General features: G+C 51.6%; 1 protein-coding gene across 1 annotated transcript in view; it reads right to left on the reverse strand.

Moving 5' to 3' along the window:
* Positions 1-1,562: 1,562 nt before the first annotated feature.
* The window catches only part of PLXND1 (plexin D1), an 85,776-nt gene continuing 61,014 nt past the window's right edge, over positions 1,563-26,324 (reverse strand). Inside the window, exons 25-36 of the mRNA XM_087744275.1 lie at positions 26,046-26,244; positions 20,014-20,160; positions 17,785-17,941; positions 16,231-16,334; positions 15,097-15,160; positions 13,161-13,195; positions 11,288-11,392; positions 10,306-10,469; positions 8,681-8,828; positions 5,422-5,562; positions 4,388-4,462; positions 1,563-3,704 (exon numbers count right to left, since the gene is read on the reverse strand). Of these exons, the coding sequence (XP_087600401.1) occupies positions 3,588-3,704; positions 4,388-4,462; positions 5,422-5,562; positions 8,681-8,828; positions 10,306-10,469; positions 11,288-11,392; positions 13,161-13,195; positions 15,097-15,160; positions 16,231-16,334; positions 17,785-17,941; positions 20,014-20,160; positions 26,046-26,244 (1,456 nt within the window). The 3' untranslated portion in view covers positions 1,563-3,587. The remainder of the gene's footprint in view (positions 3,705-4,387; positions 4,463-5,421; positions 5,563-8,680; positions 8,829-10,305; positions 10,470-11,287; positions 11,393-13,160; positions 13,196-15,096; positions 15,161-16,230; positions 16,335-17,784; positions 17,942-20,013; positions 20,161-26,045; positions 26,245-26,324) is intronic.

Here is a 26,324-nt window from a genome sequence, read left to right on the forward strand (position 1 = left end):
TGGCCCTTTGGTGATGGTTAACCTCACAAAGCACTGGTCACTAGCATGGAAATGTCCTGTAACAGAACTGGGCAGGAGCTGCATCCTCTCTCACCAGGCATCCAGTCTGAAACATGAGGCTCTTCACTTTGAGAGAGTCCAAATCATTTAATGGCTGGATTTAGCTTTACTAAGAATCAGCTTTCTAGTGGGAAAAGAAAAATCCTGCTGGTGCCTGGAAAGAGCAGCTTTTATGGGGGGAGGTGGAAGAGAGAGGATTTAGCAATGCCATGGTTATTAAGACCTACAGGCTGCGGCTGGTGTCGCAGCACTGAAGCCAGAAGCCTCGAGGGCTGGCGGCAGTTGTGGTGCAGAGCAGCCGCTGGGCTCCCCAGGGCTGGGAGAAGACGCTGACTGTCCTGTGGGCTGATGGCACCTGGCAGAGGTAAGGGTGCCCGGCCCTGCGCACTGCTGTGGTGTTACCGGTCTTCACGTGTGCAGCACAGCGTGTGGTCAGTTCAGGTGTGTGGTTGTGTCCTCGTGCAAATCTTCCCCTTCCTGTGCCAGCTCCTGTTCTGGTGGGAGCCATGGTACCAGGTTGGGGCAGCGGTGTGTGGCCGTGGCATGCTCTGCAGGAAACCAGGGCTCTGCAGCCTACAGAGGTAAAACCCCATCTTGTATGGAAATGAGGTGGTTATCAGCTGAGCTGCCAACCCTGAGCATGGTACCTCTCGTACAGGCAAAGCTTGCTCCGCACACCCAGGAGCCGTCCTCCTCCCCATGCTTCCGTGTTCTGCACGGGGTGAGCACGGAGGTCTGCAGGCTGGGGTGGTGGAGGGCGTGGGAGGAGAGGCACCCCATCCTTAGGCAAGGGGCAGCAGCCTGACCTTGCGGGCGGCAATGGGTGTCTTCCACGATGTCGTGTGTCCTCTGTGTGCACACAGGCAGGAACTTTACTGCACAGGTTTCAGCACCTTGTTTTATTACAAAGATAGGCTTTTCCAAGAGTCTGCCACTTCCACTACACAGCAGGTAAGGGCACTACACCCACAACACGTGCCAAAGTTTAAAAACATGTTACAAAGGGCTCGGGGGTTCAAGGCAACACTACAAACCCTCAAGCTTCTGCTCCGTTGAAGTTGTTCCTTTAAAATGGTTGTAGCAACTACTTTTTTTTTTTTTTTTTGCTTTGGAAAAAATTAAATAATAAAGCAACAGGCCCCAATACATGGCCCAGTAACATCACCTGGAGGCAAACTATACTGTCGGCTCACCTGTATTCTTTCCTTGTAACAACATGGCGCTATTGCTCCATGGACCTTTCCCCACCTCCAGCCAACCTCAACGTTCTCTGCTACCTTGGTCGTCCTTCTCACCCTTGCCTTCCATGTGCTGGGCCTGCCTATATTTCTGACAGCTATTCACAGTTTCTAAAGGAAAAAAAAAAAAGTCAAGATTTTTTGTGAAATCACTTTTAAAATAAAATGTAGCCCAGCTACATTCTTAGAGTTTCTATTCTGAATCCACATCCTCAGCAAAGACATTGAAACCTCCACAGTGTATGTACTTTTTTTGTAGTTCTCTTATTTTAAAAAAAAAAAAACCAACAAACTCTGTTCTTCCCCTTTCCCTCCCCCCTTTTAACATACTGGATAAAGTCTATCATTTGTTTTAAAATAGATATCTATATACACATACACAATTTTGATATTCCAATTTCTGACAAATGTGGCATTACTGGAAATGATGGGATGGAGGCCACCTGTCCATGGCAGTGAGTCACCCAGGAGGAGTTTTGGTGGACCAAAGTCATCTAATACCAGGTTGCATCCTTGCCAGCTGGATGAGTAACGGAGGCTCACCTTAGACCCTGCCTGGAGTGAGGTAGTAACTTTTTTTTTTTTCTTTTCTATTTGGCAGTTTGAAAATGCGGTGGCTACATCTGGGTTTAGCTTTCACGGGCAGGCTGCCTTTGCCTGCATGTGAATGCTGGCTTCAAGCATGTGGCATTAGCTGCGGTCCAGCCTCTACAGAGGGGCCTGCGTGACGCTGGAGAAGACCAGAGTGGTCACAGCTCCCCAGCTGCAGAAAGGACAAAGTTGCCAGCAGAAAGGAGAAAGGGCCACCAAGCTGGGACAGGGGGTTTGCCCCAGCACGGACGCTGCAGGACAGTAGTGAAGTTTCTAGGTCTGCGCAGTGGGACCCTGCTCGCTGACCCCGGTGTAAGGAGGCGCAGGACACTTTCTGCCTTTATTTGCAGCTTGGGGTGCTGGAGCTGCTCTGCTGGCCTGCGAGAGCATCGTGCTGCCAGGGGGATGGGGTCCAGTCCCTTTGCCTGTATGGGCCAAAAAAAAGACACGCAGCAAAACTGCGCTCTCTTGGTTGCTCTCAGGTGACCATGGTGGGCTGGGTCCGAAGCAAGCAGAACAAGCTGCTTTCGGAAGACACCTCTGTAGCATTGACCTCGTTTGTGGTGATGATTGCAGGGAGATGCTGGAGCACGTGGGGCAGAGGGAGGGAAGATGCTACCTGGTGTTTTGCCCTGCACATGGCTCAAGCCCGCTCTGTCAGAGGGCTGTCAGCAGGAGCTAACCGCTGTTGGCACGAGCGGCGTTACCGGGGCTGAGCTGGGGCAGTGCCATAGATGTGTGCGCAGCCAGCATGGCAGGGAGACCGGAGTGTGAGGCAGAAGTCCTTCTTCTCACCCACTACATCTGGTCTTCTGCTTCTAGGCAGAAGCCACGCCTGTCACCAGCTGGCTGAAAGGTGGGTCGTTAGGGGATTTTGCCTACCCACTGCAACTCCAGCTCACTGTGCAAGCAGATCTGGGAACCTGGGGAAGGGGGAGCAGCCCTTCCCACTCTGTCTAACACGTAACACGCTCCCTCCGGCTCTGTAACAGCTGTCTCTGTTAGGGGATAAAGTGCTTTCACCATGCCTTAGCTACTTGGGAAGCAACTGCTTTGTCTCAGCCCTGAATTCCCCATGTTGCCCAAGTCTCAGATGGAGGAGTGGTTATGTTTACACATACAGTACAAAAATGAAAAGGCACAAAAATACACAGAATGCAGCAGATAGTGAACAGTTGATAGAGTCCCTGGTGTTGGAAAAACAAGTATGTCAGAAGGATGGTGTGGAAGGGAGCTCAGGCATTGCTCCGATGGCCTTTCCCGTCTCTGCTCGTTACTCCCTGAGGCTACCCTTCTGCTTTGTGTCTGTTAGGGTTTCTGCAGCCCCGTCTCTTGTCCTGAAGAACCACAAACGGGGATGCAGGGAGCCACTGACCGCTTGGGTGCTGATTAGAGGGAAGTGTTGAACTGAGCTTGCCACAAGTGTCACGTCTCCATTTCTGGTTGGCAGCAAATAAATTATGGGTGCCACAGTGCAGACCAGAGGGTTTTTGAGCTGCTCGGAAAGGTGCCTCGTGGCTTCTTGTTAGGTGAGGGAGCCCTTCAGCCACGGGCCAGGCCTACTCCCCCCCCAAAGCTGGTTTGAGAATGACCCTGGCGGAGGTGATCCATGGTGGATCCACGGTGTATCCGCGGCTGAAGGCAGGTTCCCTACGGCACTGTGCTGCAGAGAAGGTCACTTCCAGGGCTGCAGTCAGCCTAGGCTTCGCTGCAGCACTCGTAGATGTTATCTTCCATGAGCGCAATCACTTGCTCAAACTTGTGCTGGAGCTGGGTGCGCTTCGTCATGGGGTTGGCATCCAGGGCAGCCACGATCTGCAAGAAACATGGGCAGGTGGGTGGCTGAGGCGGTGTGGGCAGGGGTGCCCACCCGCCAGCCCAGCTCCCCCTGCCAGCCCTGTTGAGCCTGCATCCCAGCCAGACCTCCGACAGGGAGAGCCCACCCTGCCCCACAGCCCCTGTGCTCACACACTGCAGCACCCTCCAGCTGCTCCAGAGCACAGCCGAGTCCCTGGGCGGGGGAATGGGGCAGGAGGGGAATGCAACTGAAAACCACTGTAATAATAAAGCTCACGGCGTAGAGCTAGCTCACAGCATGGGGGTACAGGGAGTGAGGAGCCAGCCAGGGCTGCTGCTTCAGCTGGGGGCAGCAGATGGCAAGTGATTTTGGGTGTGGACTGTATCGGCATGCTCTGCCCTCCTGAAAGCATCTGTGGGTCTACACATTGGGCAGCCCCACTTCAGTCTGGCCCAGCCAAATGCTGTTAAAATCAAGCAGGAATAGCTGGCCTTCTCTTCTAAGAAGTCGTCAGCCAAGGGATAGGAGAGCAGGTGCATCTGTGTGTGCATGTATTACGTATGTGCGTGGGATTATGCAAAAAATGTTAATCCCTTTTCTGCGGGACTGGATGCAGGCGTCTGACCGCTCAGTTACAACGTACCGCGCGTTATTTCCTCCATAGGTATGCTGGGGCCTGAGTGCAGCTGAACCCACTTACCTGGGAGCGATATCTCTTGGCGTATTTGTATATCTCAGCCATGGCGACATTGGTGTTGAATTCATTCCGGTATTTCTTTATAAAGACAGAACAAAGAGGGGAGGAATATTAACGTGATGCAGCAAGTGAGTTCAAGCCCAATCAGCAGGCATTAACTAGATTAAAAGAAGATTTTGCCTGGGTATTTTTGTTACTGTTGCATTGATGCAGATGGACTTTTGACTTACTCCTTTAAGGAAGGTGCATTTGCTTACATCAGAAACGGTGTCCGTCTTTTTAAAGCCAGCCTTAAATGCCCACGCTTGATAGCACTGTTTACCCTTCTGTGCTCAAAGCTGTTTCAAAGGATGGGGCAGTGCAAGAGCTGGGTAGAGGAATGCCAATGGAAAAAACCCACTTGGTGGCTGAAGCTAAAACTCCATGGGGAGATGGTTTGATTTTGAGGAAGCTGTGGCGTATCGCTGGCAGGACTCGGATCCGGAGCATGGCTGCCAACTCCCGTAGCTGGTACCAGGGCCGGCATCCCGCACCTGGGCTGCCTGCCAGGGCCGGCTGCCAGCGGGCTGCCTGGGACTCGGGGCTGGCCCAGGCAGTTGGTGCCCGGGGGCCAGCTGGCCGGGGGGCTTCAGGACTGCGCAGATCCTTTTCCAAACTTCCTGGCTCTTTGGCACTGAATTTTGCTTTCAGCTCCCAGTGGTGCCAAAGCTAGTTAGGTTCAAGCTAACTCATGGGTGTTTACTGCAGCTCCGATAGTAATTGAAGGTGCTTGGAATTAGGTCAGATGAAGTTTGTGCGTAGAAGTTTGAGGCAAAATATCCTTTCGTGTTTGCTCCTTCCAGCATCTAAGCAATAGCTAATTGCAGCCTATCTGCGTTCCCTGCCGCTCCCAGACTCCCACTGTCAGCCAGAGCAGAGCAGGCTCGGTGCTCCTCGCTCTGGCAGGGCACCGAGCCTGCAGACCTGGCCCCATCCCCGGCACGGGGGCACATGTCGGCTGAGCCTCCCTCCACCCGCTGCAGCCCAGCGCGCCTTACCCGCGACTCCTCCGCCAGGTGGGCGTTCATTTCCTGCTCGCTGAGCGGGGGCATGTCATGGATTTGCTTGTAGTATCGCTGCACTATCTTCCTATACTCGGGGATCTCCTTGGCGTACAGTAGTTTATTGGTCGGGGAGTCCTAGAGCAAGGGCGAGATACCAAAATCAGGCACTGTATTGTTCCTGGCTGAAAATTTTTTATCCTGTTTGTCTGACCAAAGTGCTAACCATCAGACATAGACTCCAGCTACAGCTGGGTTCAGGAAACAGCTACGTCTTTGGTCCTGGCTTTACACAGACAGGAGTGCGGTGGGACAGCACCGAGGCACGAAACAGCTAATGACAGAGGCGCTTGCTCAAGCACATCAAGGTGCTGCAGACAGGTACCACCTGCCTGCGGAGCCACAGCACCGTCCCTCTGCCCTTCTTCCTAGCATGAGCTAAATGTGTGTTAGCTACAGTGCCAGTGAAGGTGGTCTAAGTGAATTTTAATTTGCAGCAATGGCAGGCTAAAAAGCATGCACAGGGTCAGGCAAGGTGGCTTGCTGCCAGGTGATGCGCTGCAGATGAGTAGCACGTGTAGCACAACTGTGTGTGTTAGTTAAAACACTTGTGCTCCGTGGCTCTGTGTGCGGAAATTGGTAACAAGGGAAGGGCTTCTGCATGCATCTACTCTGGTCTCTTGAGCAGCCAGCTTGATTTAAACTGAAGAACAAAGCTCTCTTAGAAGCTGAACTTTGTCAGTTGAAATGTTGCTCTTGGATTTTTCATGTAGCTTTGATTTATTTTGCATTGGCTAACCCAGCCTGCCTGGCCTATATTGAGTGCATGTGAAGTAATTAACAAAATACCGAGTTCTCTTGATTAATGTCAGCTTGGACAAAGCAGTCTTAACCTCCCAGCCACACGATCGGGTTGTACCAGTGAAGGCATAACCCTGCTTGCACTCCTTGCAAACACAAGCATGAATGATTTTAACCTCAAGGCAGTCCTGCCCCGCTGATATCATTACCCCGGGAATGAACTTGGCTGACTGGCCTAGCGTTGCATCCCAAAGGGAAACAGCCCCAGGCTTGGGGACACAGAGGGGAGTAAGATCAATGTGTCCTGCTGCCCCGACGCTGCGGTGCGGGACTGCTCCCTGATGCTCTGACAGGTGGAGAGGGGAGGGAGGATCTTCAGAGGAGACAAGCATGGCAGGGCTCTAGCCATGGAGGCAGCATCGTCAGCTGTATCGGGCAGTAAATAAGGAAGCCCGGGGTAACTGCAATCTGCTGCTGCAATATGTAGTGTAGCTAATGCTGCAGGGGAAATGGGAAATGGGCACCAGGCTGTGCCATCAGATCCCACAGCAGTTTATTTTCAAACCCAATGACAAGGCATTACAGGAATATAGCCAAGTTACAGAGCCTGCTCACAACATTTTTTTTTCCCTTGGAAACACAAAAGGAAAGCATGCTGCCTCTTTTTTAAGTTATTTTTTAATTTGTGTCTGATTTGTCTGTATGGGTACTGGTTTATTAACTGCTTGCGTGCTGTAGATGTACGGAGTCTGAGTCTGCTCTCACATTTGCAGTATCAAGAGCAAAATGCTGAAACCAGGGAAGAATCCAGCCTGGAAAACATTCAGTGATATACTGTGTGTATATGCAAGCTGATTTTTATGCTGAGGATTTATTCTTCCCACATTACTCAACAATTCCTTCACTTATGCTATTGTATTCTTGAAAATGTTTCCATCTGCTGTCTGACTCCAGCTGACCCCTCTTCCCCTCATCCACAGCTTGACAAGGACGAATGGTAGGTGTTTCGTAACACATGCAAAAAAAAAGTCCCAAACCCAAACAAACAAAAAATAAAGCGCTCATTAGATCTTCCTCCAGTATTAACCTCTCCCAGTGAAGGCTTCCTGTTGCTCTCAGTCTGGGGGATGCACTGAGCAGCGCCCGCCTCCTGCCCCTCGCTCCGTAGGGTCCCCTCTACGTCACACGCTGTGCTGCTGCCAGCCCTTGGGGCGGGGGGGCGGCGGGGGATGATTTACAGCATTTCTTAATAAAACTTATTTATGTCGGGAAGTTTCAAATGTCAACACTGCACTCAGCCAAGCCAGTGGGAGAAGAGAAAACATGCGCACTGGACGTCTCGCTGCCTCCCAGCCCCGCGGGATGGTGCGTGGGAGCCTGATGGTGGGAGAGGAGACATTGCCCGTGCAGCCTCGCATTTACTCAGAGCCGGTGTAGCTCCCTAGGCAGGTGTGCCAGGTCTGACGGGCTCTGACCGCATGCCAGAGGTGGCCAGCGTGTGATGGAGACGCTGCCACTAGAAAGGAGCACCAACTGCTCTGCCGGCAGAGCTGCAGCAGCACCCAAGTGCTTCCCAGGTGCTGATGGTGTCAACGGGGTGGCCCTGGGCAGTCCCCACACCTCCCCATGAGCCAGGCTGGGTCTGTGCTGCCTGGGCAAGCTTAGCCTATGTTCACAAAGGCTCAGCTCACCTCCTGAGCTTCTCATGGCTCTCCCAGGCAAGAGCCTGTGCAGAAACCACTGACACCGATGATTAAAGCTTCACCTGAAGCTACATCATTTTCCATCCTGCCACTGGGACTTGACATTGTCCCTCAGCTGCTGTTACGGGATTTTTATGCTAATGCTGTCCCCTAAACCAGCCCTGACTGAGACAGCTGGGCTCCTGTGCCGAGTCTGCTGGTGCCTGTGCCCAGAGCAGAGCTGACACCCACCCGTGCTTGCCTTGGTACATTACACCCCTGCCCGAGCCAACAACAGAGGATATTCTTCTGCTCGTGCACCCGCTCAGCCCCGTCAGGAAGCGTTACAGACGCTGCGCTGAGTAAGCTGGGCGCTCGCCTGCGACCGCAGGACAACTCATACGGCCACTGGGTAACACTGAGGCACAAGCCAGCGGCTGGGTCTCCCTCCATCCTCCGAGCCTTCCAGGCTGGGGCCTTGCCCTTTGTTCATCCTGCCTGTGACTGTGTGTTCCCACTCTCTGACCGCTGTTTGTGACAGAGGGGGTGCAAATTTCAAGCTCAAGCCTGAACAAAGTGGTGGGGAAGGGAGAGGAGAACTCATCCTTGGAGCCAGCCAAAACTCAACTGCATGACCCTGAGCAAGTGGCTCCCAGCCAGCCCCACTGCTGGGGGAGGTTGGACTGGGTGACCTCTGACAGTCCCTTCCGACCCATACTGGTCTGTGTCTATCACTGCCTGAGCAGGAGTGAGATGTCCTCTCTGGATGGTACCTTGCCCAGCTGCAGGTCAGACAGGGAGCAGGCGTCAATGAAGGCCTGGGCTATCACAGAGAGACAGGCGTCGATGTGGTCTGTCTTGTCAATGTCAAAGACGAACTGGGGGTTCTTTAGGATGTTGACCCAAAACCTCAGAGGTAAGCTGCGAGGGAAACAAGCCAAGAACACACACCAGGTGAATTTTTGTACTCCAGAGGGAGAGGGGAGGAAATGCAGGGAAGATGATGATAGAAAGCGAATAGTAGAGAGGAAAAAACTGAGGAGCCGGCTTCTGCTATTTAATCACATCCTGGTAGCGTACGACCCTCTGCCTAGCTAGAGGAGCAGGCACATATCTTCACCCTGAAGAGACATGTCTTCAGGCTGAAGCATGCAGCACAGACAGGAGACTTCATGTACAGCCTTGTCTAGGTGAGTGTATACCCTTGTTCCTTCAGCAGCTTCCTGAGCCAGCTGTGGTCCAGGAGAGACACTGGCAGGTTTGCCTGCGTGGGCCTATTGAATCAGGCTTCCCCACTTGCTGATTTTTCTAGCAATGGTGTCAGCTCCTTTTCCTTCTTCCGCAACAGTAACCGTCATCTGGTTCTGATGGTAAGCCTGGCCCCATGAAATGCATTTCATGTGTCTTTTTTTCTGCTCTCTCATCATTTTGTCCTCCAGTTATTTCACTGCTCATTTGGCCACAACACAGTTTCAGTATATTGCTCGCTCTTCCTACCATCCCTCCTCAGCAGCTGAGGAGTGAAAGCTGCTATAAGTCTTTGCTTTATGGCAATTAAAGGTAATGAAGGATATGCAAATCTGTAACTCAATGGTTGTGTCTGGATGCCTGCTATCCTAGCCAAATTTGTTTTTAATTTTCACATGTTGGGCTGGAAACGGTTACTGTCCCTGCAGCCTCAGAAGCGCTGAGCCTCTCCTCAATGCTTCCTCCAAGCTCCCTGCTCTCCCCAGTTACATCTCCTCGTTTCTCCCCTGCTCTACTTCCCCCCTTTGCTTTGGCTGCCCCACCCCATTCCTGCTGCTCATCACATCCCTCAGCACTGCTCCCAACTGGTACCCAGTGCTGCGGTGCCCGCCAGCACGCTACTGTCACAGCACCAGCTCCTGGAGTCCTGTGAATACCCTGGAGTCTCAGCTTGGTTACAGAGATAAGTTGGGAGAAGTGCCCCCAAGGGCTGAAAAGCCAGAAAGCAAATGAAATGGAGCCAAACATGCTGTTTTTAAAATCTTCATGATGTTTTAAGACCTGACGTGATTTTGGACTCAGTCTCAGATCTCCAGTTCTTGGAGCTAACACCATTGCTGTCTCCCCTCATCCCGTCCCTCTTCTGTTTTCCCTTTAATTATTTGTATTAGTGTGCCAGTTCGTTCTGCCCTTTATCTGCCTATGCCTCCTCTTCCAGCTTGCCATTCCCCTGAGCTCTGTGTTTATTCAAAGCTCTCCAAGCTTGTGTTTGGACTCATCTTTCGCCACCCCCTCCGCCACCCCTCCTGTTTTCCAAGTCGCTCTTCTACTTTTAGCAACCTAACGATTAGCCCAGGACACCAAGGCTTTGCAGCTGCTGCTCCTGAGAGATGGAAGGAAGGAAAGAAAGAAGAGATTTCCTCTTCCAAACCTGTTGGTCTTCCAGATGTGCATAGTGTCAGGGTCTGTGATCCCTCTTTTCTCTGCTTGCTCCTCTAGGAAGTCAAAGAAATACTTCACGGCCACAGGTGGTTTATCATCTCGGATACTGAGAATGGCTTTGAACAAGTCATCCAGGAACTTCTGCAGCGTGCCCTGTGGGACAAGCACACATGATGAGACTGGGGAAAGCAGCAACACCCGAGCCCAGAAAAACAGCGTGAGGGGCTGCGACTGCTGCGCACAAGGGGAAATCCTTTGCTGCCAGTTGGACAAATCAGAGGAGAAAAGGGATGCTGAAGCAGGGAGGGAAAGGTTTGTTTCTGCATAGCGATATAATTAGCTTGCATTTGTGTTTAATTTCTTTTGGCACTGAGATTTTCTTTCTTACTGCTAGGACCTCACATCTGTGATTGTTCTGCACAGTAAATACAAAGAAGACTAGAGACTGCTGGCCATTCTTGTGATCTCTGCTCCAGTGAGGCATCATGCTGGGATTAAAGATGGGCTGGGAGCCCAACTGCTGGAGCTGAGCACTCGCAGAGAGTGGGGAAGTTAAAATCTGAATTAAGATCGCACAGACATTCTCCCCGAGCTGAGCATCTCCATCTCCCTTCCCAGCAGGATCTCTTGCTGGGGAGATGGGTTCATGTCTAAACTGTGCATCATGAGCCCTGAGGCAATCAGCAATCCCTTTCATGTGCACAGACCCCAGACCAGCCTGGGGAGATCGTGTGGGGCTTCATGCAGCAGCACTGCTGCTCAGAGGGCAAGCTGGAAAGCTGGAGGGAATCCAAGGAGCCAGTGGTGCCCAGAAGGCTCGCTAAACGTGCTCCATCTGTCCAGGACACAAGAGTCCCACTGCCCCTCAAGAGCGACCGTCCCCGCCGTGCTCCTTCCCTAGAGTAGGCTTCTTGCTACAGACCACAAACAATAATCCCACCTGCTGCGAACGAGGGCGTCCCACCTCCTACCTTTGTGGAGAGCAGCCTGGTCAGGTAGATCTCCGGTAGGACTTTCTTCCTATGGCTCTGTCTGTGGGACTTCTTATGTTCAACTGATTCATCAGTTGGGAGAACCTGGTCCGATATAAAACACATGTTCAGAGTGCTCCTCTCCGGAAGTGTCACACTGAATTTTCCTTTAAGTATAGAATTTCAACTGCATATAAAATTCAATTAAAGAGCAGTTACTGTGTTATAAATACACCCTTATATGGCTTTAAAAAAGTGATTCATAATACTCAGCTTTTCTGACATTTGTTTCTCTTGCGCTCTTTATTGCTCTCTCAAGCTAGACGAATAAAATGAAACAATCAATCTCACTTTGCATGTTAGTCTGCTCGCCTTCCTGGTCTCTGTGCAGTACTCCTGTGTGGCTGCAGTTTAGGCTCCCAGAAGCAATGCACAAGGCTTCCGTGGAAACCAGCTTTTCTTAGATTTGGAAAAAGCTCAAGAACAATCAGCCAATATTCCTACCCTGGCCTTTTCAAAAACAAAAATAAATATTCCACTGGTCAGGTCAGTTAATTACTGCTCTATAATGACCTAGCAAGCCATTTAAGTCCTTCTTGGCATCGGTTCACATGTGCATATTCGGTTTGCTGTCCCTTCTCCCTCCTTGCTCTGTGCGTACGTGTGTGTGCGTGCACACACATGCATGCATTGCGTGTTTGTACTCTATTTGAGCACAGAAAGTTTAGCAGAGAAAAAAAAAAATGAGGCTATAAAATATTGTTGTTGTCCATAACACTTTTTTTCATAACAGCTTTTAGTAACGTTTAGCACTTCATACTTCCAGCATGGCGCACAAGCAGGAACTAATAAATCTCCCCAGCCCTGGGAAGCAGGCGGCATGCCAGGAGCTCCTGGTAGGTGACTTGACCACGGCTGTGCGGGGTGCTACTGGCAGTGCTGCGCCGCGCTCCAACCGCACTCCTGAACTCTCTGTGGCTGCTGACAGCTAGATCAGGCACAACAATTACTTTGCCATCCTGGTAATTTTTTATTATATCCCATAGTACTAAAGCTTGTCTACAGATAACCTTTCTGCACCTCTTTGAGCCCCTCTGAAGAAAACTAACAAGCCCTGATCCAGCTTGTTCATCACATCTGACGTTCCAGCCCACAGATGAATTAAGTTAATATCAGCAAGGCTGAGAAGATTTGCTCCTCTTTCATCACATACACTGAAAAAATAGGACCCATAGACTTAAGTGCAGGAGAAACGAGGGATCGCTGCATGCACACAAGGATGGACTGGTCACCTCTTTGCTCCCAGCGCTTTCCAGGCTGCTGCCTTCCGGGGGTACATCTCCCCAACAGCCAGCCTGGCAGAGGACGACCTGGCCCCCCTGCCTGGCTGAGGGCTCACCACAGCCCAGGGCCTGCCTGCCCCAATGCGGCAGGGACCAGCTGCTGCCGGAGATGAAACGGCCTGTTTGGCACCCATTTGCAGGGATGAGAGCAACAGCTTCCATTGTCTGTTAACGGCCAGCCATCATAAAGATGAAATACATTGAAATACGCAGGAGATTAGATGGGCACCCCTCCACTGCTGCAAGGAGCCCTTCCTCCAGCGCCCCATCGGCCCCCCTGGGCTGGGCCATGCTGCCCGCCCACGCTCCGCCAGCATCCTTGCTGTCATGGCAGCAGGAGAGGTCTAGGGGAGCAAAGCCGCTGCTGTGAGCTGTCCCCTGGTGTGCCGGTGCCGTGCTGCAGAGCGGGTGTCCTGGAGCAATGGCTCTGCTCCCCAGCAGCACTCCCCTGGGAGGGCAGAAGGGGAGAGCGACCCCCAGCCCCCTGCCACGCAGCCACCAGCCTCCCCAGCCAGGAGCGGGATACTTACCAAGTGGAAGTACTTCTCGGTGTCCAAGTCCTTCACTGTGAAGAAGAAAAGAGAGACACAGTGGCTCAGCCGGGGGACCCAAACCAAAACCCACCTCTGCAGATGCCCTCCACGTCAGGAAGTGTTTTGCTTTCCCCAAGAACTCCAACACCAAGCTGGCGTTCCCACCCCAAGTGACCTCAGCATTTTTCTTTGTTTTGGGGTTGTTTATTGCCTTCTGGGGCATGTGGCAAGTACCTCAGGAAGTACTTTAAGGAGGATTTGAAGTCTCCCAAGGGGTGTTTTAAGAAGGACTGAAGAGGGCATGAGAGCAGGATCAGCCCAGGGGCTCCTGCGTTGTGATGCTCTGCGATGCCCTGTGATGCCCCACTCTGCCCTGTGAGGCCCCGCAGCCCCACGCGCCCTGGGCCGTCTCCCAGCCTTGGCATTGGGGCAGCTGAGCCTGAGCAGCTCCTTGCTCCCGTGGGTGAAAGGACTACCACTGCAGAGACAGGCTCGGTGTGGGCAGCTGGGAGACAGGGTTTGAAACTCCTTGTTCAATGTGAATTTTTGTCTCCCTTGGTCTTTTTTGAATCTCTGCACAGCCTGAAACCTAGAAGTATGCTGGCAAGAAACTGAACGTGTGTAACTGGGAAGGAAAGGGCTTTTCCAATCAAGTGGTTTCAGATCCTTCCTTTTTTTCACTTTGTTAGCACAGATTGAATGCAAACCCCTAATGAGGATGTGAGATGAAAGGTGCAAATAGCTCTATCTTAAGGGCTGGGAAAGTACTCAGCACCCCAGCAAGAAGAGAGAGGAGGATACTGGATAACACATTTTTACAGCAAAACCACAAGCATGACACTTGCATCTCCTGCAATGTGTGTATCAGAAATGTATACTTCCCAGACCTTCATTTCTCCTACAGAAGGAAAAGCAGGCACAAAATTCCACTTTTGCAAGTGACATAGACAAGCCTTAAAGTTAGAAGGGATGTGGAAGCCACCCAGTCTCCAAGATCAGTCCCAGACTCTCGGGGATCTGTGACCTCTCCAGTGGCCACTGCAGCGTTGACCTGCTGCCCGTCCCCCCGGTCCGGCTGGAGCTCCCCTGCCTGCGCCTGGTGGGGAGCATTCGCTGCGAAGGGGAAGGGGCAGTGCACAGCCCAGCAGAAGCCGTGCAGGGATGGGCAGTGACGGACAGGGCTATTCAGCAGCGCTGACATGGATGTCCTTGTGCCGAGACCACTACAATCCTGGCCACCTGCAGGCCAGCGTGCCTGCTTTGCCCACACTCTGCAGAAGCCCTGCTCCCAGCTCCCTCTTCCGCCTTGGCTGCGGTTCAGGCAATGCCATCACACACGGCAGTCATTAAAGCTCTAAGTGTCTCCACTCTGCCTGTCTGTCTCACCATCAGTCCCACCTGGGATAGCTGCACTGCTGCTGCCTGCATGACAGGACTCAGACCTGCAGTCCCTGTGGGGAGCACGGGCGAGTCACTCAACAAGGGGGAACCCCGCGGGAAGGAGGGAGGTATGTCTCCTGCAGCTCCGCGGCTGTCTCTGTCCCAAATGTACACCACAGCGTGGGCAAAGGGGGTTTGCAGGAGAGCAGTGGAGGGAGACCCTGCAGGACCTGGAGGGCTTCCTGAGCATGTCCTGGGCTGCCAGCTGGCCAGCTCTCTCGGCGGTGGCAGTCCTAGTCTGTGCTCAGTGTCTTCCCTGGCACAAAGGTGGCCTGATGGATGCCCAGCTCTGCCCAACGCGCCACTACGAAAGGGTGCTCTGTGAGTGCTGGTAACACCAGAGCCAGCCCTGCACGGGCTAACACCACACCCCAACGTCCAGGCAAGGGGACTGGCAGCCAGCTCTCAGCATCCCTGGCCAGAGACACCCCTCTAAAAACACAAGTGTTTCTGCCTGGTCACCAGCAACAGGGGAAGAGAAGTGAGACATTACCTCTGCTCAGCGTGGTGTCCTTCTTGTCCGACAAACTCATGGCCAGTGACGCCCCTTCAGGGATCTGCAGAGGAAGGGAAGAGCAGACGTCAATGACAGCGGCCTTAATGGTGCCTCTCACGGAGCTGGGGACGGCCCTGGGGAGATGCCAGGAGCTGGGGGATGCTGGTACAGTCGCTGCTCTGCCACAAACGTCCTCTGCACCTGCCTTGCCCCTGCTCCCTGGCTTGGAAACTGGCAGTAATGGCACTGCCCTGTGTGGAAAGGGTTTTTTAAATGCAAATACAAGATAGCAAGAGTCTCAAATCCAACGGGAATCAGGCAAATACATGTATCCAAGATGCATTTTTGGATGTCGACACCAGGTAATTTGAAGAGGAAAGAGTGTTACGCTATGTAGATGCTGTTTTGCCTTTCCCCAGAAGGGGAGAAGGAACCTGGCCGCAGCCCGGACCCGCGGGGCTGGTACTACCTCTCTGTGCTGTGGCTCTGGCTCTCAGCACAGCGGGGCACGGTGCCAGCAGTGGGGCTCCACGGCACGGCTGTTACCCAAATAATAGTATGAATAAGTACTCAGCTCCGTTTTTGATTTTCCATGCACCGTTACAGACCAGTGAGGATTATGCTCCCAGGCATACCAGGGAATATGGAAATCATATTAGAATTTCTGGTTTCATTTAATTTTAAAAGGAAAAACGGTCAAGAAAACAATTTGATTCACCACATTTCCCCACATTTTTGGCCCCCGCTCCTCGATGGCATCCCTACCCCCTGCTCTCAGGGCAGGCAGTGACAATTGTGCCAGTGATTTCAGCAGGAGCACAGATCAAGAGCAGAGTGATACTAATCAGCCAAGCTGGTGGCCGTTGGGAATAGGAGCTTTTTTTCCTCCTCTTTCTGTTGTCAGTAATAACTTGTTTTGCATGAAGAGTGTTTAATTAGTTTCAGTGTGTTGCAATATTAACAAGCTTCTCGCCAGGGCAGATGTCTATTCCCCGGAAGCTCTCACAGAGCTATGGCAACCTCCCTGCTTGTTCCTGATGATCCTGTTTTTGGAGGGGGAACTGCAGCTCACCCCTGAGGCGAGGCAGGCTCCGAGGAAGCAAAGCTTTCTCGCAGCATCAGTGGGTTTACCTTATAATGTGCTAATGTGTTGAGTTTCTTCCTGCCATCCTCCACCACCGAGGTGTCATCAAGGTCCCGGAGGATGTAGCTGTCGGTGCTGGTGGCGAACCATTCTGAACACAGAGAAGGGAGAAGTGAGACACCAGCCTGAAGGAGGCATGTGCAGCGGAGCCTGGGGCTCGGCCACGCAGCACTCAGGGGCTGCACAGCCCCGCTGCCAAGGCCTCTGGGGCTCTGGGAAACCAGAGAGGATGTTCAGCAATGGCCTCCAGGGATAGCCCCTGGAGTGGGGATTTCCAGACTAGAGCAGACCTGGAGGGAGCTGGGAGAGGTGACAAAGGCTCTGCTCAGAGAGACAGGGAGGCGCACATCTCCCCCTGCCCCTCTCCCCTCTCGCCCCTGAGGGCTGTGTGGGACCTGCCCTGTGGAGGACCAGGCAGGTGAGATGCCACGTGGCCTGCATGAGGGTCGGTGGCAGGAGCGGTCACGTATCTGTGACTGGGGGACACGCCACGTATGCCAGCTGAGAGGAGCAGAGCCCCATCACTGCTTCAGCCCAGGGTGTTCTTCTATGGAGACGCCCTCTGGCACTGACTACATCACTGAATGTCACACCTTGCGACTGCCGCCAGCCAGGGTGCATCTCCACCCTGGTTGTTCAGTCTGGAGAAGAGGAGGCTGAGGGGAGACCTTATTGCTCTCTACAACTACCTGAAAGGAGGTTGTAGCAAGGTGGGGGTCGGTCTCTTTTCCCTAGTAACGAGTGATAGGACGAGAGAAAACGGCCTCAAGCTGCGCCAGGGGAGGTTTAGGTTAGACATCATTAGGAAAAACTTCTTCACCGAAAGGGTGGTCAAGCATTGGAACAAGCTGCCCAGAGAAGTGGTTGAGTCTCCATCCCTGGAGGTATTTAAAGAACGGCTAGATGTGGTGCTCGAGGACATGGTATAGATGGACTTGGCAGTGCTAGGTTAACGGTTGGACTCGATGATCTTAAGGGTCCTTTCCAACCTTGACGATTCTATGATTCTATGATTCCATGGCCCGCTGCGTGGCACAGAGGCACCACAGACAGCATGGGTTTCTCTTGCCAGCATTGGGCTTGGATCCTTCTTATATTTTGGGATAAAAAGTTGGCCACTGGGTAGATAAATGACAGATCTGAATCTACAGCAGGACAGGAGTCCATGGGCTCAATTATAGCTGCTTATGGAGAGAAACATATTAACAAGGCATGTGCAGGCTCAGGGCTGTTTTAGAGGGTACCTGTTCTGGGGTTAACACTACAGGCTTTAAAGGGTGCAAGTCCAAGCATCCTTCTGCTCAATCTGGGCTTTCCTAAAACTTCTTTCCAGTTACATGGCTCCCTCCTGCCCACCAGGATCTGGTCCCCTCACTCACTCCTGAAGACCATCCTCAGGAAAAGGCTGCCTTGATGTCTGCCCTCTCATCAGTGCTGCTTCACCCACTGCCCTCTGATGATAGACACCAAGAGCTACTGTGCAACATCAGGTGCTTCATCTGGTTTTAAGGACTGGATGGTCCAACACATCGGGTCCTTACCGAGGTCAACGTCTTCCACCCTTGGCCACTGGGAGTAGGGGACGTTCTTGCAGAAGGCCTCCAGAATCTTCTCCTTCACTTGGCTGAGTGTGTCTGTGTCCATGGCCCTGACGCTCAGGGAGTCCATCCCGCAGCCTTGGAAGGAGACGTTGAGGTTCTGCGGGAAGAGGCTGGGTTAGGGGTGACCTGCCCAGCTCTGCTGGCTCCCAAGGATGCATGGAGGCTGCTGCGCCGGCACAGGTCTTGCTGGTGCACTCTGGGCCCTGCGCTGCTGGAAATCAGCCTGAACAAATGCAGTTATCTAGGCTTTACCACTAGTGAAGGGCACTGATTTATAGCCCTTGGAGGCAGAAGGCCCCTGTTTGTTGACAGAGCCAGGAGGACACAGGGAGCAACACTGCAACCTCCTTTCACGGCTGCCTTGCTAATGGGCCTTAGCCCTGACACGCAGAGACCACCTTGGGGGCGGGAGGAAAGGTCAGCCCCCGTAACCAGTCATGTCCTCAGCTTCTTGGCTCCAACCGGTGACGAATAGGACTGCCAAGGCTCATTGCTCAGCCTCTCCCTGACGCAACGGGCCGAGCTCCTTTGTTTAAATAAGCTTTAAGCACACTGCAGCCTGGGTCTGCTGCAACACTGGAATCCACCACCAGCACCACCCAATAACCTGCTCGAGAATGTACTGAACAGCAGGACAAGCAGCTGCAAGGGGCTGCAGGCTGCCACGAACACCAGCTTGGACCTCAGGGATACCCAGATACTGCTACAGTCGTAGCAGAAAGCTGCAGGGCAATGAGAGTGACTCTTCCTATAAAAAACCCTCTCCTCTTTTGGGAGCTGCTGCCACGCCAGTCAAGCGAGGAGAGGCAGAGTCCAGGTGCCTCCTCCTCTCGCAAGCTGTGCAGACCCATATGCTACAAGCGTGGCATCCTCCTCCTGCCTGGAGGCTCTGTTCTGGGACAGCCTCAGCTCTGCTTCTGCTTGAGTCCTCCACTCCTTGGTGCGCCCGAACCTGAGGGCAACACTGCGCCTTCATTTAGTGGTGGATGCAACCCTGAAGCTGTCTCACTGCCTGACTGGCAAGCCCACGGCAGGAAGCTGCAGATGCCAGGAACATTGCTTGTGCATAAGCACAGATGCCTCTTAGACAGACACCTGGTATACGTGAGATTTACGGCTGGGATTTTCACAGCCTAGAGGTTCCTTTGCAAACACTGATTTTAAGTATCAGGATACAGAGTCACCATCCTTGACTATGAGAACAATGTGAGTGCACAGATGAAGTCCAATTTTTTTCCATAGCACTAAATGAAGATTTTTTTTCACATTATATACTCTGCAGGCTTCTTTTTTAAAGCAAAGGATCTGTTACCAGCAATGTCAGGGATTGCTGGTGAATTAGCACTAACTCTGCATTGCTTCCCTTCCTCCAACATACCCTGTTCACTTTTGTTTCTCTTCTTGCAAACAAAGTAGGAAGCAGACGCACTTCCCCTGCTCAGACTTATGAAGTTACCATTTCTGCCGAGAAAGCTAATACTTTGCGCCCTGCTGCTAGCCCCTCTCGGTCTGCACTGTAAATTTACAGGTCAATTGGTAACAGGAATCTACAGAGGATGTGGAGCTGGAACCTGCTCTGAGTTACGGTGATGCACATCTGGGGTAACCCACCAACTTCAGTGAAGCTGCTCCAGATTTATGCCAGGTAATTGAAAGCAGGATTTGACCCAGACTCTGGAAAGGCATCTGCTGAATTCTGTGTCAGGCACTGGAGGGAACTGAGCCCTTCACACGCACAGCCCTCGTCTGCCCTGTTCCCACAGGACGCATTTTCCAGAACCGCTTTTCAGCACCACTCTGGTAACAGCCTGGGCAAAGCCCTCGCCCCGCGACTCAGGTTTGCAGCCAGCACCTTCCCACTGCTAGTGAAGATGCTCTTTTGCTGGGAACAGTAAACCTGTTGCTTTAACTCTCTGAATATGGCAGAACAAATTTTCTTACCTCCCTCCACCCCTAATCTGAGGTACTTAGGTGACCCACCAAGGGATGGACACGAAAACAGTCATTATGAGCCTTGCTCTGTAGTCGTGTGCTTAGGCAGCGGCAAGGTGCCTGTGCAGGTGTATAATTTATGTGTTTATTGCACCTGCATGGGTACCAAATCAGCCACTTGCACAACCAGCCCGCCGGGGTATGCATCCGTCAGACCCCCAGGGTGCAGGTACTCACCCTCGGCTTTGCCTCAATGTTCTCCCTCAGGAGCCACTCTTCGTTGAGGGTGTACCTGGCTTTCCCCGTGATGGCATCAATGGACCCTTTGTTAATCTGCTGTTTGATCGCACAGATCAACAGGAAGAAGGGCTCTCCGACCGTCTCCTGGGGGAAGGAAAGAAGACCAAGTAAGCAAACCAGACCTGGCAACAGTAACTCCTTCCAGCAGCATGGCGGGGACAGGCTCTGCATGGACACTGAAGGCACATGCACACCTCCACACACGCCTCCACACACCGGGAAGCGGGACTGGTCCATGCCAGGCGCTGTGAAGCCCTGGCAGGTGCTCAGTGCCATTGCCCACCAGCATCTCTTTGAGGCTGCTCAGAAGTTTTCAGACTTGTGGCAATGATGTGACAGCGCAGATGGGAAAGAGGACATAATAGCCGACAACAGCCACAGGCGATTTTCGGGGAGGGTGAACTGTGATTGTCAGCACCAACATAACCCATCCAACTTCTACAGCAAGTACTGTAGGGCTGTGGATTGCCACCAGCAGGCTGTGCCAGCATTTGCTGTCTCACGGGCAGAGTGCTCGGGTACTGCTCAGAAGGTAGGGGCATATGTGTAGTTGTGCTGAGTGGTACGTGCACGCACGATGCTCAGCAAAATACAAATGTGCATTAATTTACATGTGAAATTACATATGAACTTCAGGGAGAATCTGGCATACTCTGGTACAGAGATGTTCCTTGCAATCTGACAGAGCGCATACTGTACAACATACTGCACTCAGCAGAACAAGGATAGGGCTGATGTGCACAAAAAAAACAGTCTACAGAGCTATTTGGGTGCCCAGCTTTCTCATGAAGGTATCAGCTGAAACCCTCTTCATGCTGCCTGGTTTGCCACTGAAATCCATGGAAGTGAGCCCGCTGCGTCTGCCTGTGGCTCTGGGAACTAGCATTCATACTTCTCATACCACAGCAGAGCCCTGATCACAGCAAAACAGAAAGGATCAGGGTCAACAAGCTGTTCCCATGCGACAGCAAGCAAACACACCATTTAACTCCTTACATTCATCAAACTGCGTCTTACAGGAAAGAGGTGAATTGTGACACTGCTGCAATGAAAACAAAAAACCTAACAGAGACCAGCTATTTGTGATGCGGTTCAGCTACATGGTTTAATGCCAAGTTTCTGATCCACTTCTGTCTGCTACGCTGATGTGCAACTAAAACATAAGCTATTTTCTTAAGAAACTTTTCAGTACTGGAGTATATCCCATTCTCCCTAATGTTCATGTGCAATTTCCTTCCAACGAGGCAAGTGCAAATTATTGCACATTTATGTACTTTCTGAGCATCACACACATACCACACAAACATTCCTGCCATCTGAAATCCTGCTCAAGACAACAGATATCGAATGATTTTGGTATTTCTCAGCTAGGAGCTGCTAAATCCTGTTCAATCTGCTTCTTAATTAAGACTTGGTGATTCTTTTATTCTAATTGCCTTATAATTGCTAAAGCAATTAGTTTGATGTCAGTTTTGATTTGGCTGCATTCGGCACAGTTGACGATAAGACACTACAGCAGGGCTGTAGGTGGGCACACACCATCTGTGCCAATGGTGCACCCGCTTTATTTTCTGAGGGCAAATTTTTTTTATGAACACAGGGAAGCTCCTTGGGCCTTCTGCCGGGGTTTAATGACTTCCTGCAATGCTCCTTCTGAGCAGGCAGCATAAAACGGGCTCAGCAGCAGAGCTGCCGGTGCTGGAAATGGAGGAAGGCACGGCTTCCAGAAAGCAGAAAAATATGTGAAGTCTTGGGGATGTGGAGAAGTTGAGGATTGTGAACAGAATGGAGAAAGTGTCAGAAGATATAAAGAAGAGTTAGTTTCTGAGACAAAGGCAGGAGTACGAGATAAGAGGCAAGGGGATGACACTGACACGGAGACATCCCCAGGCTGCAGTACCTGCTTTCCCCATAAAGTGACGTGAACTGTGGAGCACTGCCAAGCTGACCCTACACAAGTGCTGACAAATCCTGATGATGGCCCTGCTACAAACAGGAACTCTTGTTTATGTCACATGTGCATGAGCACACAGCGAGGACAAACCCAAGGCTAAATTCAGCACCGGGTTTTGCAGCCTGCCCCGTTCCCGCCGTGGGAAGCTCTGGCCCTGGCCCTGGCTCCAGCTCCGGCCGCAGAGCGACCATGAGGGGGCTGCCAACGGCTACAGGGCTGCCTCCAAAAACATAAAAATGTGTGAGTCCTGCTGATACAGGAGCTCTCTACAGCTTGAAACCAGCACAGGCTGCACGGGTCGGGGCCGACCGTGTGGCACCTCCCCGCGCGTGTAAAGCTGCACTGGAAGGGGCAGCCTGGGGAAGCGGAGGAGCGGGCATCTCGGACCCGCCGCAGCGTGCGTGAGCAGGATCAGCCCCAGGACTGGCCGCATGGGAAATAACGACAGCGCTCTGTCGGCGAGATACTATTTCTGTTTGGCTTTTTGGCTTTCAGGCTCAGGAACTGTGGGATGTTATGGAAATCTGCAAAAGTGCTAATCAGACAGCAAATTTCAAAGAGGGGAAAGAAGGGCTGGCAGGCAGGGACTAGAGATAAAATGGCAAACTTGGAAACCTCAAGCATTGTTCGGAAAACTCATCTGGAAGCGAATCAAAACTGTCTTTAGACTTGGCTAGTTGGGAGAAAGGAAGTTTAACTAGAAGAGATCAGTGCTGATTCAGGACAAAAAAATACTTAAAAAAAACACAGTCTGGGGCCTTTTTTCCTCCTATTGTGAATGTATTTTAATGAGACTTCATTTTCATTTTTGACTGAACTGTTACGGGCTCTTAAAGCTACCCAGGGCACTGAAATAACTTTGCAGTAATGGAAAGCACAGTTCAGGCTGGCATTATTTGAACTGTTTCACGCACGATGAGCGTGGGAGGGCTTGGTTTTTATATGCATGGGAAAAAAAAAAAGGTTTAGAGCACAGACTGGATTCACATGTTGCTGCCCTATTAACAAGGCTGACAAGTCATTAGAGATGTCCTCCCAGGAACACATTACAGCCATTTCCAAAATGTCTTGGTGAGGCTGGGGTGGGAAAAACGCAGAAAACAGCTGCTTATCCCAAGTGCCTGCTAATTTTGGGATGATTATCTATTTGCATTCTGTGAAGAATCAAACCTCAGCTCCATCCCACATGCAAAACTTTGGGAAGTTTGCACCCAGACCTAAAAGCTGAATTCCAGGACCTTAATTTCCCTTTAACTCCCGGTCCCCTGATCCTGTTAGGAGCCAGGCACAATGGTAGCACGGTATCTCATGGGGAAGGCTTTTTTCCCAGCATTTTCCACCAAAGCTGTAGCAGAAAGGTAGAGGCATGGACCATTTTAGCTACGATTCTCACTCAGTTCTACAGAAACAGAGGTCTGCATCGATTGTGCAAATGCTGCAAGTTTCCTCTGAATCCAGTCCCAAGTAGCAAGCCTCCTGCTAGTTCTTCATCATATCTTCTGCATGCACCAAGCCAAACCTCCCCCTGTCAGTGTGGTGACTCCATTGCCTTCAGGTGCCCTCCACATGTTCAGACCACTAGTGACTGTGGCCTGCAACTCCCTCCCAGCTGAAGACAGCTCCTTCAAATCATTTTCCCCCAAAACACAAATGGATGGACTGTTAGGCAGAGCATTAATACGAAACAAATGTTTCGAGCATGTAGCGTTGACTTACAAGGGAAAATACAAGCACTTGGAATTTTTCCACTGCACAACGGCAGGGACCTTTGCAGCAGCTGTTTCAAATAGACGTTGTGATTAATGGGGATAATTCAGGAATGAAAACCAGACCCATCGTCACACATCTGACAGACCAGTGCTACAGGCAGGCGGGCAGCCTTTTTTTTTAACCAAGAAATGCCTCTCTGAAGGCAACAGAGTTTGATCCAGAGGAACGCAAGCCGTTTGACTATCGCTAGTATTTAAATCACAGGCCTGAGCTGAAACCAGCCCGTGTGTAAGGAGGTGCCGTCTGTCTGACTGCAGTGGCTCCGTGCTCATTTGCACGGCAGGGAAGGTGCCGGCTCTGCCGATGCAGACCGAGACCCCTGTCCCTTTGCACAGCTGAGCTCATGTCCGCCTGGGACAGTCAAAGGGCCTCTCTGGACATTTCTGTCTGATCGGTTCTCTTCCTCCTCCATATTTCAGCAAGCAGCTCGGTTTCTCCTCTGATCAGGTCCCCCACCCTCACTGTGGAGCACATGTGATGTGAAAGTCTCTTGGAAATCAACTCTTTATTTCACCCTAGTATGGCAACTGTTTGCTTTTCAGAAATGGGAAATAGGCTGCAGTAGAAAGTGCTGCGATGGTCTTCACTGCCATGGCTTCAGGCTGAGCATGTGAAGCAAGGAGGGGACTGCAAACCCAGCATGCAAGAATAGTCCCTGCCCACAGGCGGATGGAAATGCAGGTTCAGCTGGTGGCCTGTCAGCTCTGCAAAGGGCCACCGCCACCCCACAGATCTGCTCCTGTCCGTACCCTGTCCTTCCTCCTCCCTCCGCGGGGCGGGCCAGGGCTGCATAGCACAGAAAAGCCAGCTCACAGCTCACACCAGCATCGTCTGCACCTCCCCAGCCGCAGGACTGCCACCGGCCCCACCACAGACCCTGGACAAGCCTGCAGTGATGGGCACCTCCCCAGGGAAGGGCAGCACGCCAGCACTTGGGAGCTCCTCGTCGTTAATTAGCTATGTAATGTGCCCAAGTCTTCAGGCCTGCGTGATAAGACTCGACTTTCTTTCCTCTTTTTTTTTTTTTTTCCTGAGAAAGCCTTCTTGCACAATGTCCATTTTTAGCACAAACTGGAGTTGGATCAGATGCCTCACATGTGGTCTCCGCTCTCCAAAAGGAGAGATCAGCATTTTTTTTTCTCCAATGGTTTAACTACAGGCACAAAAATTGAAGATTAAAAAAAAAATCACTAATTCACTCTTTTCTGCTCTTACAGGCTGGATAGTTGTGCTGTATCGGCACAGCCATCCTCATTCGCTCCTGTAACTTTTCTTTCATTATACTGGCTAATTATGTGAGCTAAAATGAAAGATTATGAACTACAAAACCACAGGCTTTAGGACAAAAAGTGATCATCAGGTGGGATCAGAAGACATTACAATATATATGAGGACAATACAGTATTGCTTCTGTGGCTATAGCAAACACTTTGGGAAAAGAGATTTTTCAAAGGCTTTGTCAAGGCTCTCCCCTGTGGGTATAATGGGGTGTCCTCCAATTAACTGCCGTGGAATCAATTAAGTTATTGCTCAATTCTGCTGGGAAATTCCAACCAGAATTGGCAAACGTTGGAGATAAAGCACTGAGCAGATGGACTGCTGATGTGCTCTGAGATGCCAAATATATTCCTTTTTGTTACTGTCGGAAGACAGTCAGGCTTCTGGGACAGACATCCCACTTCTCCTGCTAAGATCTGTCTGGCCAGTGTGGAACCACGAGGATGCCTCCCATGCGAGAAGCCCCACATACCAACGGGCACCGACATGGAGCAGCCCCCTGCCCCGGCGCCACCATCCCTCCCGACAGCCGGGGCGCTCGGGCTCGAGACAGACAATGCTGAACTGGGTGGCGACCATCAGTACGGCTGCGCGAGATGGTCAGAGAAAATAACAAATAACTGGAACGGTTTCCAAAACCTCAAGCCATTCTGGTTATTTTTCAACTCCCCTGCATCTCTCTTCTCAGGCATGCTGAAAACGTTAGTTTGTGCTCTGGCCTTAGGAGAGGCCTGCCGCAAAGTCTGATCACACCAAATCCCCAGGCAGAAGTGGAGAAGCAACAGAACTTAAGGTTGCTTTTCCACACTTGAACCTTCCAGTACACTGGAGTTTGTCAACCATTAGTGACCGTTCAAGTGGCAACGCTGGCAGGTATTTAGGTCCTCAGTTGTCCCACGCATCCCTCATTACCGCTGCACGCAATGCTGAACTCACACCCACAACAGCAGTGATCTGGTTCTCTTACTCTGAGATAGCTGTACATGCAGATGGACATCCAGTTGGTGAGCATCTTCTCCACCACAGATTCCGTTCTCCTCAGCATCAGCTTGGGGTTTTTGGAAGCTGAAGCATCTATTAAATCCACCAAGAGGTCCTTCATGATGCTGGTGTAATACTCCAGTTTCCCATGCAATGCAATAGTAAGCAGGGAGGCCAGATTACATCTGAAACACAGAATTGTGTATGACAGGCATCAATCCAACAAGACTAAACTGCCGACTGGCATTAAAAAAAACCCAAAACA

This window comes from Nipponia nippon, unplaced genomic scaffold (genome assembly GCF_047370975.1).
Source record: "Nipponia nippon isolate SJK-2023a ecotype South Korea unplaced genomic scaffold, ASM4737097v1 scaffold_9, whole genome shotgun sequence".
Taxonomy (NCBI): Eukaryota; Metazoa; Chordata; class Aves; order Pelecaniformes; family Threskiornithidae; genus Nipponia; species Nipponia nippon.